The following is a 14,572-nucleotide window of genomic DNA, read 5'->3' as shown; positions in this document are numbered from 1 at the left end:
TGGATGGTTGGATGGATGGATGGATGGTTGGATGGATGGTTGGATGGTTGGATGGATGGTTGGATGGATGTATGGATGGATGGATGGATGAATGGATGGTTGGATGGGTGGTTTTATGAGTTTAGCTTGGGTTATGCAGGTCTGCTGGTGGCCCGCTCTCAGTCCTGCTGCAGCTGTGGGGGCCGTTGCTGTAAAATCTGTTAATTAAAATGGACTTAACTTTTTTTGGAGGCTCCACGGTATGTTGTTTTGGAGAAAGCAAACAAGCAGCTGCATAAAAAGAAAAAAGTATTTAATCACTTTTTGTGAGTTTATTTGCTTTTAATTTAAATTAAATCCTACAAGCATGTGTGTGCACTTTGATTTGTGATGGAGTTCAGTTAAATCAATACCGACTTTTTCCATTTTTACTTCACTGCATGTTTTCTACACAACACATGAAAAGCACTAATCTGAAGATAGTTGTACTAATCATGCATGGTGATAGAAACACCGTTCTCACCTTCTGTCGTGTCATAGACTTTGAGCTTGTGACCCATCTTCATCTTTTCATTTTGCTCTCCACCATGCTCTCGTTTTCCATGCAGATTTCAGATCATCTATTTTAAGCTGGATTATTTGCTCCACCTGCCTGCCTGCCACTCGTCTTTAAGTTTCATCTCCGTTTGAATGTCAGATTTTCAGAAACACACTCCACTCACTGCAGGTCACACCAAATGGAGAGAGAGAGAGCGAGAGAGAGAGAGAGCGAGAGGAACGCGTGACTGTGCTTGCTGTATGTTTGTTCTGTGTTTTCACAACTCAGACACAGCACAAAGAGCACACTGTCAAACTGATTGATCTGTGATCAGTGAAATTAATTAGAGATCCTTCAAACGCATGATTTGATCTTTAGTTCGTCGTAAAGTTTGGTCATGCTGTAGCTTAAAAATCTCTCGCTGTTTCTCTCTCTGTTTCTCTCTCTCCAACCCCCCCTCACCCCTGCGATCCCGGTGTTAGAAACCACACTGAGGCCAAGCCCCACAAGTGCCCCCACTGCTCCAAGTCGTTTGCCAACTCCAGCTACCTGTCCCAGCACATCCGCATCCACACCGGGGCCAAGCCCTACACCTGCTCCTACTGCCAGAAAACATTCAGGCAGCTCAGTCACCTACAGCAGCACACACGGTACTGGGATGGTTTCCACTGACCACATGTTGTTCTGTGTGCATGTATGGGAGCAGGTGTGCGGAGAATTATCTTATTGTGACTGTTTGATCGTTCTGAATGTTTCTGTTTGTGGCAACTGTCAGAGTTGAAAAGAAAATTTATTTTTTATTATATTTTACACAAACTGTGCTGATTAACTGAACCCAATTGGCTTTTTAAACTTTGTTGCATCTCCACTGACTACATGTTTCCTGTAAGACGGAATGTAACTCATGGAAATCGTCTCCTTTCAGCAGCTTTTGTTGTCTTTATTGAGTGTTTTCCACATTATGTACATGAACCTTTTAAATGGATTAGGAGACACAAAGTGCATGTCGTAGAGCCATGTTTCAAAAATAATAACTTGGCAGAAGTGAAAGTGAAACTGGAAGAAACTAAAACTTGAGGAAGTAAAAGACAGGAGTAAAGTAACGACCAATCAAGTGGCGGCCCGCAGGCCAAATCTGGAGGGATATGTTGTGATTTTTTTTTTAAAGCAACCCTAAACATTAATGCTAATAAAATAGGCTCAGGGTTGTAATGTTTTGATTATCAGTTTATATGAAAGTGGGTCATTCTGAAACTTTTTTCAGTCTGACATGTAATTAATAATGAGCTGCACGCACTTCGATGCAGAATCCTCAGTCTGAAGTTCACGTATGCTAGTCAAAGACAAACGCTGTGTATAAACCTCAAAAACCGAAAGCCTTTTTGGATTTGAGGAATTTTTTTCCCCCCAGACACCAACTTTGTACCATCAGATCTGAATCCTGATCCTGTGACGCTTCATAAACAATAAAATTATAAATTTGTGTGTTTCTGTCTGAACCTGCAGTCAGCTCAGAAAAATTCTGGCCCTTGAGCAAACTGTGTTGGTGATCCCCACTTGAAAGCTTTAGTTTAGCGTTTTTATGCCTTCTTCTGAATTTAGGGTCTGTATTTGATAAAGCACATTTGATTTGATTCAGTGCAAGTTTATTTAACAGGCACTGCACAATAAAAATGTTGCATATAAAGTAATGCAACTGTTGCAGTTCACACAGGACTTCTAGCCTTTGGCCATATAAAGATCTTATCTCTGGTTTGGTATTTTAAAGAAACTCTCCACTATTTTTGCATTTTTAAAATATTAAGTGAAATATATTTTTCTTTTGTTCAGAATTCACACTGGTGACCGACCCTACAAGTGTAATCATCCTGGTTGTGAAAAGGCTTTCACTCAATTGTCAAACCTACAGGTGAGGAAATTTACTGAGCTATTCACATTCTTCCCACCCAACACGTCTCTGCTGCTCATTGCATGTTAAATAAGCTAAATGTATTATTGTATCTGTTTAAACTGCTAGCTGTTGTGGCTTTTAGTCTTGTGTTTTTCCCAACTCTCCTGTATATCATTTTGCTCACAGTCTCACCGCCGGCAGCACAACAAAGACAAGCCCTACAAATGTCACAACTGCAACCGTGGCTACACGGACTCTGCCAGCCTGGAGGTGCACCTGTCCACACACACCGTCAAACACGCCAAGCTGTACTCCTGCGGCCTCTGTCACAGATCCTACACATCGGTACGTTCTCACACCTCCATTAGCAGATACAGGGGGCAGCTGTGGCGTAGAGGAAGGGCAGCCAACTTGGAGCCAAAAAGTCACAGGTTTGACTCCCTGCCATGCCTATTTGTTGTGGCATCCTTGAGCAAGACAGCGACGAAGCGAAGATTCAACATGTCTGCTGCTTCCTTAGATAGAGAACTTTACTAATTGGCTTTTTTGTATGTGAATGTTCCTGTAAAGTGCCCTGAGACAACTCTGTTGTGATTTGGTGCTATATAAATCAACTGAATTGAATTATTCCCTCACTGCTCCACGGGCACTTACGTGGCTGCCCCTCTGCTCCACCTGAGTGCATCTCAGGTATGATGGGTCAAATGCAGAGCACTAATGCCATCATTGTATGGGAGTGTATAATGATGACAACACGTAGCACTTTCATACAGAGAAGATGGGCATGTAGAGGTGAGCAGTGACTCAGTAAAAAGTTATTTAGTGTTTTCAGCTCAATAATTAACAGAATGTGTTCAATTTGAAATGCATTCCTAAAGTGTTTCTGATTAGATGTCTATTAAGTGTCTTATATTTAAAATTTGCAAATACAATCTTATTAATATGGTTGCATACTGGTGTGTTGTTCTGTAGTCAGAATTTGTGCCATTTATCGCGGGGACTTTGATCAGTTGTAGTAAAAAAACAGACTCAAACACAAATGGGTCATTGAATCGAGAAAGTAATGATTTAAACAAGTAAAACAATTCTGTTTTAAGTTTTTTAAATATCTAACAAGAGAAATTGTATTTTCTGTGAAAATGTGTGAATGCTGAGAATTAAAAGGAAAGAAAATCTAGCTTAAATGTTCAAATTGTGACTAAAAAGTAAAAGTAGTGAAATGCTAGCTCAAAGCTAAAATTAGGAAAACCCAAATGAAACAATTTTAGTTTAATTTATTTTGTAAATAGAAAAATAAACACTTATTTTTATGCCAAACATTTGAATTCTGTTTCGTCTTTTGTGTTTGTTTTTGCAGGAGACATATTTAATGAAACACATGAGGAAGCATAACCCTGACCCGTTAACGGTGGCTGCAACTGTAGCTGCCCAGCAGGCCCAGGGTCTTACCCCAGGTACAGGAGGAGGCCGGGGCCGAGGCCGTGGTCGAGGCAGAGGAGGGGGTGGGAGAGGAAGCCAGCTGCAAAACCAGAATAACCCAAACACCAACCAGAGCCCTAATCCCGGACCCCCAGGCAGCTACCAGCAGAACCAGCAACCCTCAGAGGCCGTGGTTTCTTGTCCGTTTGATCTACACCAGTACAAAACGGTGTCGGCAAGTGAGATCCAGTACAAACCAGTCACTGTGGGCGACCTATCGGTGACCCATAAAGACCTTTGCCTAACCGTGTCCACGTCTGCCATACAGGTGGAGCACATGAACTCATAGGCTGCGTCCTCCCGCTCTGTTTGTGGGGTTACTAATGCCTGCAGTGTAAAAAGCTCCATACGAACTGTTCATTCATTATTATGGTCTTCTTTAACAATCAAAAGAAAACTGGCGAACGGGAGAAACTGTTTCCATCCTCATCAGTCATCTGGTTTTGACACTGGATTTCACAGTGTTGTGTTCATACTCTCTTTTAAGCAGCTCTCGTGGACATTGTGAAAAGGGATCGATCTATTGTATTGCAATACAATCAAAAGATAAAAGTCAAATTAATCAATTTCTGAAGCTTAAGTGTTGGGCACATTTGCTTGTTTGTTAGATTCAAAATGCTTCAGTGAGCAGAATTCACCTCCCTGGTTCCTCTCAGTAGAAGTTCTGGTTAAAGGTGGTGCCTCATTGGGCTGCGACTGTTGGAGACTTGTAGTGCCTGAAAATTGTGAGAAAATGTGCAAATTACACGTTGCAGCCCGACTGAATTGTGTTTTTGCAAGAAGTGACCAGAGGCAGCGTTTGGAAATTAAGGCCTATTTTTGTGTGCACATCTTGGAAAAGTTTTTTTTTTTTTTTTTTTTTTTGCTGTGCACATCATTTAGTTTGCTTTACGTCGTGCATTTTGAACACGTTTAAAAGTGGAGCGACAGGACTGCGCGTCAACGAGAACCCCTACGAACATTACAAGACGTTTTGGAGACTCGTGCCATTTGCCAGTTAGTCGCAGCCCAGTGAGATGCCACCATTACAGATGCCACCATTACAAGGTTTAATACTCGTCTAGTCAGAAGTTTAGACATAATCTTTCAAAAAACTCAAGCAGTTGTGTCCAATACTTTCAGGTGGTTCTGTACGTTTGTTTTGGAGCCACATTCTTGTTGTGAAATGTCTCAATTTGGCTTTTATGTATTTTAAAAGACCGTGATTTAATCCCAACCTGTATTTAAATTACTTTGTTTTAAAGTACTTATCCTAAACCTGCTCTTCTGCTCCGGGGCATCATTTGAGGCAAAAAAAAAAAAAAAGAATTGGAAAATGTCCATGAAATGAGGTTCATCTTAACAATATTTAGTTCAAGTGGAAACAAGGGAGAGAAAAGACAAGAAGTCATTACTGAAAGACTAAAAATATCAACAGAAGTGGCAGCATTTAATTTATCTGAAAACAAAGTTTTAAAGGCACTGTGAGACAAGCCTGAGAAAAGATCATGAACCTCAGAAAATTCGATGTAATTTAGGGAAGTATGGCTAATTTCTGCAACGACTTAAATGATTCATTTATTCCTCAGAGCCCAAAGTACTGACCAAAAGAAACCGAGCGGTTCAGGAATGTACTAAATCTGAGGAATCTGACGCAGAGTGAGGTGGAAACGAGAAACGGAGGAGTCCGAAAGAAAGCACTTGATGAAGCTTGTACTTCATGTACTTATGTTTGTCTTTTTTGTTTGTTTGTTTTTTCATATATATAAATCATGTTTGTATTTTTCTACCAACAGGATGTTGTGAACATACAGAGAAATAGTGCGTGCATGAACTTGATAAGAACTGAGAAAGATCCCTGATAAAAGTAGTTAAATTTCTTTTTTTTTATTCCAAGAGGCGAGTTGATCTTCCTCTAAAGAGTGAAGAGAGCCCAGCTTGTTGTCAGAGTGGCTGATGGGAAATAATGATTGTGCTAAACACAGCTGACAGGTACTGTTATCAACCTTTTCGTTTTTAAGAGCCTTTCATACATATTATTGCTACTTTTCATTATAACTGTAGTGCAAATGTTATCCACAGTATATTCACTCTGAGGCATTATGGTATTGCAGTATGCTGTACATAAAATAGATAGAAAAGACTTTTTCATCTGTAAAAGGGAAGTATGTCTTGTGTACAGAATATCTGAAAACAACAAAAAATACCCCGTGTGTATAAATTACTGGTGACGTCCCAGGTTGATCCATGTTCGGCTGCATAAAAGTTATAAATTTATGTTCTAAAAGAGATATATATAGAATTTTACAGCACCATACACAAACAGATTTTAATTTGAATGAGTGACCAAAGTAAAAATATCAGGTCCTGTTATAAAGAGAATTAAAACCCAATTTATTTCAATCACCCGCTGATACATGTGTTTGTAGTTTAATTATTTTTATTAAGAATTTGTTCACAAATTGTTGTGGTGCTGTTTAAAAGTGAACCACTGTGATCAGAAAAGCCCATTTTTGCCAAACGTAAATAATCCGAGAATATAATTTAAAGATTAAAAATGTGACCTGGGACACTAAGCTGAAAACATTCGGACAGCCTGTACAACAAGCCAACGGTCTAAATGTATAATCTACCTTGTATTTTATTGTCTTTTTATGAAAAAATAACATAGCAATGCTCGGTGTAATACAGTTATTAACTGACCTATGTTACACTCTTTGCAGACTGTATGCAGTTAAACCTCTTACTCATCTGAACAGACTGTTTCTTCCCCTATGAAGAATAAAATTCAAAAACTGTTTATGATGGGGAACCATCACTCTCTGATGTATTTATTTTAACATCACACAATGATGAAGGCTGAGGGATAATCTATCTGTGTGTGTTTGTGCACTGTTAGCAAAATATCTTCTGGACTAGTAGATGGATTTGAATGAAACGCTCAAAAAGTACAAGTCAGCTGATTAACTTTTGGAGGCACTCCAGTTCAAAGTGGCCACCACAGCTAATCAACTATAGCTAAAACAAAACATTTCTATAATTAAATCTGTTTCAGTTATTGATCTAAAACGTAGTAGCCAATTACATCTCGCGAGATGTGTCTGGATGGGGCGGGAATGTTAAAACTGGCATAAAACGCAGCTAGGCTTATAATTTATTTATTTTAATCTGCATGTTGTGTGTAAAGATGTGTGATTACAAAAGATTTCCGACAAAATAAAAATAAAAGTTGTGCTAGCTTGCTTTGTTTTGTAGCATTTGTGGACGCTAATTCAAACCGATTTGGGTAAGTTCGTTTAGTCTCTTTCCGTGCGCGTTTAGAACGGAGTTTACCCTTAAATCAACGCTGCAGCGCCTCATCGGCACGCAACTTTACACAAAACAAGCGCTCACTTTTAACAGAGGCGGAGACTACGCCGCCTCAACCAATGGGCGTTGCTCATTAAATGCGCTCGAAGACCTCAGTTCCAGTTTAAAATTCAAACGGTCAAAGACGGATTTGGAAACAGCTCTTTTAAATTAGGTACTGTATTTGCTTTTCTTTTTCAGACTTCATTACCATGCCCTTCTAGATTAATGCATACTTGTAGAAAAACATAATACTGTTGTGTTGTAAGGTGAGGTGTAATGTAACGTAGCTACTTATTGAAGCCAGCGACGCGACAGACTAAATAAAATGCACGTTGGTTTTTGACCAAATGGTTTAAAATTACGATTTCGAGCTAATCTAGTTAAAAGTTCCCCAACATGAATTTATTCATGTAAAAGTCTCGATTTAGTCAATTTGCGATTTAAAAACCAAGTTTCACTTCACTTGCTGATCTATTTCAAAGCAGTTGACACGCCTATAATAATTATTGTCATCATGGTTGTGTTTTTTACTTTAACTTGATTATTTTTCTTGTTTTATTAATCATCAAACAAATGCAGACTAACTTCACATCATCAGTGTTTCTTCGAGTTGTAGACTTGTCTAAATAGCAAATGCAGTTTCCCTTGAGTTTTAAAATGTTTTATCAATTACTATTGTTTGCTTTGTCATTTATTAATGCGCTTACTCCTTTAAAAATGTGTATTTTTAGTTGAATATTGTGGTTTTGTTGAAACTACTTTTATATAAATAGATCCATAGTGTGATTTTTAAACCTGGTTAATGATTTTTAATGTGCATTGACAGAATATTTACTGAAAATCAACACGAACATTAATAAAAGTTGGATTATATTTTTATTACATGTCTGTATTTTTCAAGTATTGCTGGGTTTTTCCATAAAACAGACGCTCACGCCCGTGATGTAATGTTGATCACATTGCTGCTGTTTGTGATTGTTTATATTGACCATGTGTTGTGTCTTCGTCCTCAGCTGACCATGTCCCGTTTGCCCGTCATGTCGTCCAAAAGGGTTCTCACGAGCAGCAACTCTGAGAATTTGCACGATTTGGCTCCTGCTCAGGTTTGTATTAAAATGATCCACATAAATTTCACCTGTCTTGATTATGGTTGTTTTTCCCTTTCTGCTTCTTTACGTCAAGCACTTCGCAGAACTTCTTGTCATCTTCTACAAGTTTGCTTAACGTAAACTATTGTTGAACCTGACTTTGTGCTGCGTGGGTTTGTTTTTGTAGAAAAAGATGCGTAAAGACACCGAGTCGCACAGACCACAAGCTGCTGCCACGGTGATCGGAGACAAACGTCCTCCTGCAGCAGCCAGAGCATCTCTTTGTGAGTTTTGTCATCACTTATGAACTTGGAGAATCCTTTATGTTTATCTCCAAAGTTCAGAGAGCAGCAGAGGTTCTCTATAGCTGTATTTTTTTTTAAATCTGATGTTTTTATGCTTGTGCATGTTTCTTCTGATCATCTTTACCCCACACAGACAGACCAATCAGAGGTGCGGGAGCTGCCACAGTTGCTGCTGGTCCTTCCAGAGGTAAGATGCATTCACAGTTTATTAATGAGGTGATAACGCTGCTGTTCCATGATTACGCCTGATGAATTCCTTGTTTTATCAGCTGTCGTGAAACAGCCTGCAGCTTCCACTGCTCCAAAAGGTGCCACCAACACAAAACCACCCGCTGGTGCAAAAACAGGTGAGTTTATTTTTGGGTTTTATTTTTAATGAAACTAGGACCCTAAATGTTAAATATGCTGATGCATGCTCAATAATCCAAGTAGAAAAATCTAAAAAAAAAAAGTTAAATCTGGTCCTCTGGGCTGAGGAAGTCTTTCGGATGAAAGACGAAACGTTTCTACAGTTTGTTTTGTTTTTTGAATGTCCAGAGGACCAGATTTAACGTTTTTAGACATCAGCATAACAATTGATCGCTGGTGCCCTGATGGCCACTTGCTATTTGCAGAGGGCTAAGTGATACTTTCAATAAATACTTGCGGTCACTCAGGGATGAAGATGTTCACATCCTGGACAGAGACGAACGATGGTTTGAGAGGAGTGAAGGAGGCCATCTTTGTGAAAAGAAACCCTCCATCATTAAACAGGAGCGGTTCAACTGTCCCCCTCTTACAATGCTGTGATTGCTAGTATCACTCAACCCCCTGTGAACAGTAAACAGCCATCAGGTGCTAATGATCCATCGTTAGGCTGATGGTCCTCCTTCATTATGTGAACAGCTAGTTCTGGATGTCAGCAGCAAATAAAGGTAAATAAATAAATAAGACTGAGTTTAGTTCAGCTCCTCAGATTGACGGAGGTCTTTTAGATAAAAGACAAAACGTTTCAACAAGAATCCGTCCAGAGGACCTGACTTGACTTTGTTTTGAGTTGAGGTTTAATTATAATTCACCTGAAATGTTTATTTGGAGAAACTATCAGCGCAATTTTTTTGTTCTTTGTTTTACATAAAAGCTTACCGGTAAATGATTCCGTTTGTTGCGCTTTTGTGTGTCTTTATTCTGACAATAAGAACATTTTAAACGCGGACCGACCGTAGGGGAAATCTAAATAAATTACAGAACCTGTTTTCATCATGCCTGGACACCTGTCCAACTTGTGACGCGGTTTCAGGAAGTCAAAGCAAGATCCAGAAATAATCTTGGGGACAAAGGCAATAAGTGGCTTTGCATTATTTTATTTTTTATGGTACTCTAGTAACACCCCATGAGAAATTCATTCTGCATTTTCCCCCATCGCACATCTGGAGCAGAGAGCTGCCATCTTTGGTGCCCGGGAGCAGCTGGGGGTTTAAGGGCTTCGCTCAAAAGCCCACAATGGAGCAAGTGTGGGTGCTTCACCTTTCCCACCCCCATTTTTAATATAACATTCAGAGGATTTGAATGATCGCCTTCTCTAACCTCTGTGCCCCCAACCCCCCGGGGACTATTAGTTCCTATAAACCTCAGTTAAGTGATGGACGTTATGCACAAAACCAAAACTGCTGAATAGAATCGATCTAATCCATTTTTAATTTTCCTTCATTGATGAATGAAAAGACTTTCAATGCTCCTGTGTACAGGAGGGACTGGGGCCCCCCGGCGTCATGCATGGGATCTGAAGGGCAAGGTGAGTGATATGGAGGGCAAAATGCGTAACTACCAGGCCAAGATCAAATCCGTAAACGAGGAGAACGGAGCGCTCAAAGGCTCGGTGGTCCAAACCCAATCCAGGATGGCTGAACTCGAAAAGAAGGTTGAGACCCAAAAGAGCAAAATCAGGTTCGAGGGAGACGCTTTTCAAAATCAAAATTATTTTTATACGTTGGATTTAATAAAAAAAAAAAAAAATCCCTTCAATGATGATTTTGTTTTCGTCATATAGCGAGTACGAAGTGGAGCTTCAGGCTTTGTCCGGTGTCCGAAAAGAGCTTGAGAAAGTGTCAAGTGAGAAGAGCGTCCTTGAAAAGAAGCTCTGTAACTTGGAGGAATCTTTCAAAGCTCTGGAGACTCTGCGGAACAGCCAGGAAGCAGAGCTGCAGGCCACGAAGGTAAAGGGCCTCCCATTGAGCACACGCGCTTAAATGCTGGTATTTATTCATTTGACGACCATGACCTGTTTAAATGGATTTAGTAACAGATTTGATTCTTTTTGTTTCGCTTCAGATGAAATTATCTGCTCAAGAGTCGACAGTGGACCGTCTGCAGACTAACCTCAGAAGCGCTGAAGAAGAGGTCTGCTCTCTAAAAGAAGCCGTGGCCCAGCAGGAAGATGAACTCCATGCTGGAGAGATGGAGCGCAGACGGCTTCATAATATCATCCAGGAACTCAAGGTGAGTTACCGCGAGCTTCAACACGACCAAGAAGTACTGGTACCCCAACACACTCTCAGATACGCATCCTTTAGGACCGTCTGTCCATTGTTGTCATCACTCTTTGTTAAAATCAGGTCTCTCTTGTAAATGAGTCCCCGAGGCTCAGTGGGGTTAACTTGTTTAAATAAAGATTGAATGAATGAAAAGGATGAGGGTGTTTGAGCCACAGGAACATTTCTCTAGTTCTTATAACCATTTAAGACACTTCCTATTTATTTTGATGTGTGATAAAGGAACTGGTCCTTTGAAGTTCTTATAACTTGTTTTAGGGTCTTTTTAGCACCTTACTGTCTATTAATTTGAGATCAATCTTTTTCCTCTCCGTGCTTTGATTTATCACACTGTTCGGACGTTTTCTCCTGTAAATCTTTGGGAATCCTCCACTCATGAAATGACCTTTTCTTCCAGGGAAACATCAGGGTGTTTTGCAGAGTCCGCCCCCTCGTGGATGGAGGACCGAGCGGTCACATCCAGCTCGCAGCAAAAGACAACAAGTCGATCCTGCTGGCCAAAACTGAGGAGGTCAGACTCGTATCAGAGAATTGTTTTATTCTCTATAACAGCCACTTTTTTTTATCAAACATTAAAAAAAATAATGTCTGAGCTGTGAAGTTGCTAACTTGTCATCAAACCCTGACATCGTCACAAAAGCAATTTGGTTTGTGTTGTTGAGAACTTATCTGTGAATTCTGCTTTTTTCTGCTCGTCAGTCTCACACCGGAAAAACTACAGAAACTCAGAAGAACTATCATTTTAGTTTTGACCGCGTGTTTGGGCACCAGGCCTCGCAGCAGGAGGTAGATATGAACCGACCAGATCAAAGCGTTCTCATCTCACAGGAATAAACTTCACGATTACTTTTTTATATCTTCCAGATTTTTGATGAAATCTCCCTCCTGGTTCAGTCGGCCCTGGATGGCTATAACGTTTGCTGTTTCGCTTACGGTCAAACGGGAAGCGGGAAAACCTACACCATGGAGGGGGAGGAGGTTGACGACTGCATGGGAGTCATTCCGAGAGCCGTGCGACAAATTTTCAGATCTGGAGAAAAGCTGAAGTCTCAGGGCTGGGAGGTTGGTAAAATAATAAAACCTGAAAATTATTTCCAGAAATACTAATTTCACAGAACTTGTAATAAACTAGTGTCTGAGATGTGGCAGCTTTGATAACGAGAAGACCTCATCTTTACCATCTTTTAACACGGGGACGTTTCTGTTTGAATCTCAGTTCTCCTTCACCGCCAGCTTCGTTGAAATTTACAACGAGACCCTGCGAGACCTTTTGTACACCGGCAAGTCCAACAAAAGACCCGAGCACGAGATCAGGAAGACCTCGAGCAACGAGGTGACCGTCACCAACCTCACCTATAGGAAGGTTGACGTAGAGGATCAGGTACGTCCTGGTCACCCAAGTTATTTGTGTTCGGCAGCTAAAGTTGAGATCTACAAAAGTCACGTCATTTTAACCTGATGGTCAAGAATCAATAATTTAGCCTGCATGCTCTTTCTCTGGCGTTATCCGTTTTATTCCTATAAATAAATTGGTCTCGCCGTCTCCTGCCAGGTTTTTGACCTCATCGCTCTGGCCAAGCAGAATCGTGCCACGGCCCAAACGGCCCAGAACGACCGCTCTTCCCGCTCCCATTCTGTATTCCAGCTGCAGATTGAGGGGGCGAACACCGGGCGGGACGTTAAATGCAAGTGTGAGTATTATATCGCTGATTCTGTGGTTTTAGTTCCACTTTGGCATTTGAAATGTCTGCAAGATTAAATCAAGTTACAGGAAGTGTCCTGTCGAGGTTTTTGAAACTGTTGGTTCTCATGCGTTTGTTGCTTTTTGTCCTGTAGCCGCTCTTTGCCTGGTGGACCTGGCAGGCAGCGAGCGGATGGTAAAGAGTCAGTGTCAGGGAGACCGCTTCAAGGAAATGACCTCCATCAACAGCTCCCTGTCCAACCTGGGCATCGTCATCGCTGCTCTGGCCAACAAGGTGAGTCAACTGGGGCCCAAAACGACAAACAATGGGCTCGGTTCTGGAGAACTGGACTTCTAACTGTTCATTTGTGAATGAAACAAACTTCGTGTTTCAGGAGAGCCACGTTCCTTACCGCAACTCGAAGCTTACGTATCTTCTGCAGGACTGTTTAGGAGGAAACAGTAAAACGTGAGTTTTTATTTTTAACATGCGGTCACCAAAGTGTACTTCTGCACAAACTTACATCGGATCAGCACAAAAAAAGTTAGATCTTATAAAAGACTGTAAAATTTATGAGTAAACAGGAGTAGAATGATTTGCTTTGTGTCTTCAGCCTGATGTTCGTGAACATTTCTCCTGAGCCGGACAGCTTCGGAGAAACACTCAGCTCCCTCAGGTTTGCGAGCAAGGTCAGTGACATCTGGAGTAATAATTCTTATCGGCCGTTTTCAGGCTGCCTTTAGGAAATTATGACTTTATTTATTTATTTTCATACATTTCTCTGAAACCTGACTGTGCGATGTCTTTGCAGGTCAATGATTGTGTAATTGGGACAGCAACCTCGAACAGGAAGTAAAGAACTCGATCGAATACTTTTTTTTTCTCCTACTTTTAGTATTTTAATCTCACCGTGAAATATTTATGGGTTTATTTGACGTGTGTTGTACAGTTTGGTACAAACTCATGCCAGGTTTTTAAATACCAAAGGTTTTTGTCTTCTGGTGTAAATACAGTACGGTAGTTTTTTTTCCTCTTTAGAAATCATAAAAATCTGTTTCATCAGTTTTACATTCCAGTTTTAATCAATTTTATTATTGGAAAAATCATAATCTGTTGTGCTGAATGTTTTTGTATTGTTTTATTGTAATAAAGACGTGTAGAACATGGTATACTGTACGGATGTTTTCTGCTACTTTCTCTAGGCTACATGAAGGTAAACTATTTAAAAAAAACATGCATCCTTTTTATTTATGACATTTCTCTTTTTTTATATTTTGAAGTGTTTTTAATTACCTTGAACAGTTTGGGCATTTAAGGTGTTTTTAATTTTTCGTGGTTTTATATTTTTACTAATTTATTTTTTTCCTCATTGAAATAAGTCCTGAACTTCATTGTTCCGTCCTTTTTTTTTTTTTTCCAATTAAATTAATTTGTCATTTGCAGTGATTTTAATTACTTCAAGCAAATCTCAGTAAAATGCTGCAAAAATACATTTATCTGGCTTCAGTGTACGGTGTAAAAGATAAATAAAGAAAATGTGAGTAACCTCCAGGTGTTTAGCACAGGTATCCTTACTTCTTATGTCTCGTTAAAGTTTCATGTTCAGTATTTGCTGTTGGATTTTCTGTCGGCCAAAGTCTGGCTCGTCTGTCTGGACTCGCCTTAAAGGCGACGCGTCCGAGTGCCGCCGCAGAAATCTGATTTTACTGAAGGTTTCCTGAAACATGCTCCTGAAAGTCCCGGTCCTGG

General features: G+C 40.2%; 2 protein-coding genes across 4 annotated transcripts in view; both read left to right on the top strand.

Annotated features, from left to right (window-relative positions):
- znf384a (zinc finger protein 384 a) overlaps positions 1-4,699 on the top strand; it is a 14,460-nt gene extending 9,761 nt beyond the window's left edge. For 2 of the 3 annotated variants that reach the window (XM_037693567.1, XM_037693568.1), the window contains exons 8-11: positions 1,000-1,167; positions 2,348-2,426; positions 2,595-2,753; positions 3,766-4,699. In XM_037693567.1, coding sequence (XP_037549495.1) covers positions 1,000-1,167; positions 2,348-2,426; positions 2,595-2,753; positions 3,766-4,176 — 817 coding nt within the window. In that variant the 3' untranslated portion in view covers positions 4,177-4,699. The remainder of the gene's footprint in view (positions 1-999; positions 1,168-2,347; positions 2,427-2,594; positions 2,754-3,765) is intronic. The other variant, XM_037693569.1, reaches the window with a different exon arrangement.
- A 2,658-nt stretch (positions 4,700-7,357) lies between these two features.
- On the top strand, positions 7,358-13,679 carry kifc1 (kinesin family member C1). The gene is made up of 17 exons (XM_037692837.1): positions 7,358-7,389; positions 8,231-8,320; positions 8,493-8,589; positions 8,744-8,797; positions 8,880-8,957; positions 10,338-10,536; positions 10,640-10,805; positions 10,921-11,088; positions 11,539-11,652; positions 11,841-11,927; positions 12,006-12,203; positions 12,358-12,522; positions 12,694-12,832; positions 12,978-13,117; positions 13,218-13,291; positions 13,437-13,512; positions 13,635-13,679. Exons 2-17 carry the CDS (start codon positions 8,237-8,239, stop codon positions 13,677-13,679), a joined length of 1,884 nt encoding a protein of 627 aa, XP_037548765.1. The 5' UTR covers positions 7,358-7,389; positions 8,231-8,236.
- The last annotated feature ends 893 nt before the right edge of the window (positions 13,680-14,572 follow it).

The sequence above is a fragment of the Nematolebias whitei genome, chromosome 19 (genome assembly GCF_014905685.2).
Source record: "Nematolebias whitei isolate Nwh7 chromosome 19, NemWhi1, whole genome shotgun sequence".
NCBI classification, from domain to species: Eukaryota; Metazoa; Chordata; class Actinopteri; order Cyprinodontiformes; family Rivulidae; genus Nematolebias; species Nematolebias whitei.
Note: the sequence above shows the minus strand (reverse complement) of the source record. Positions and strands in the feature narration are given on the sequence as shown.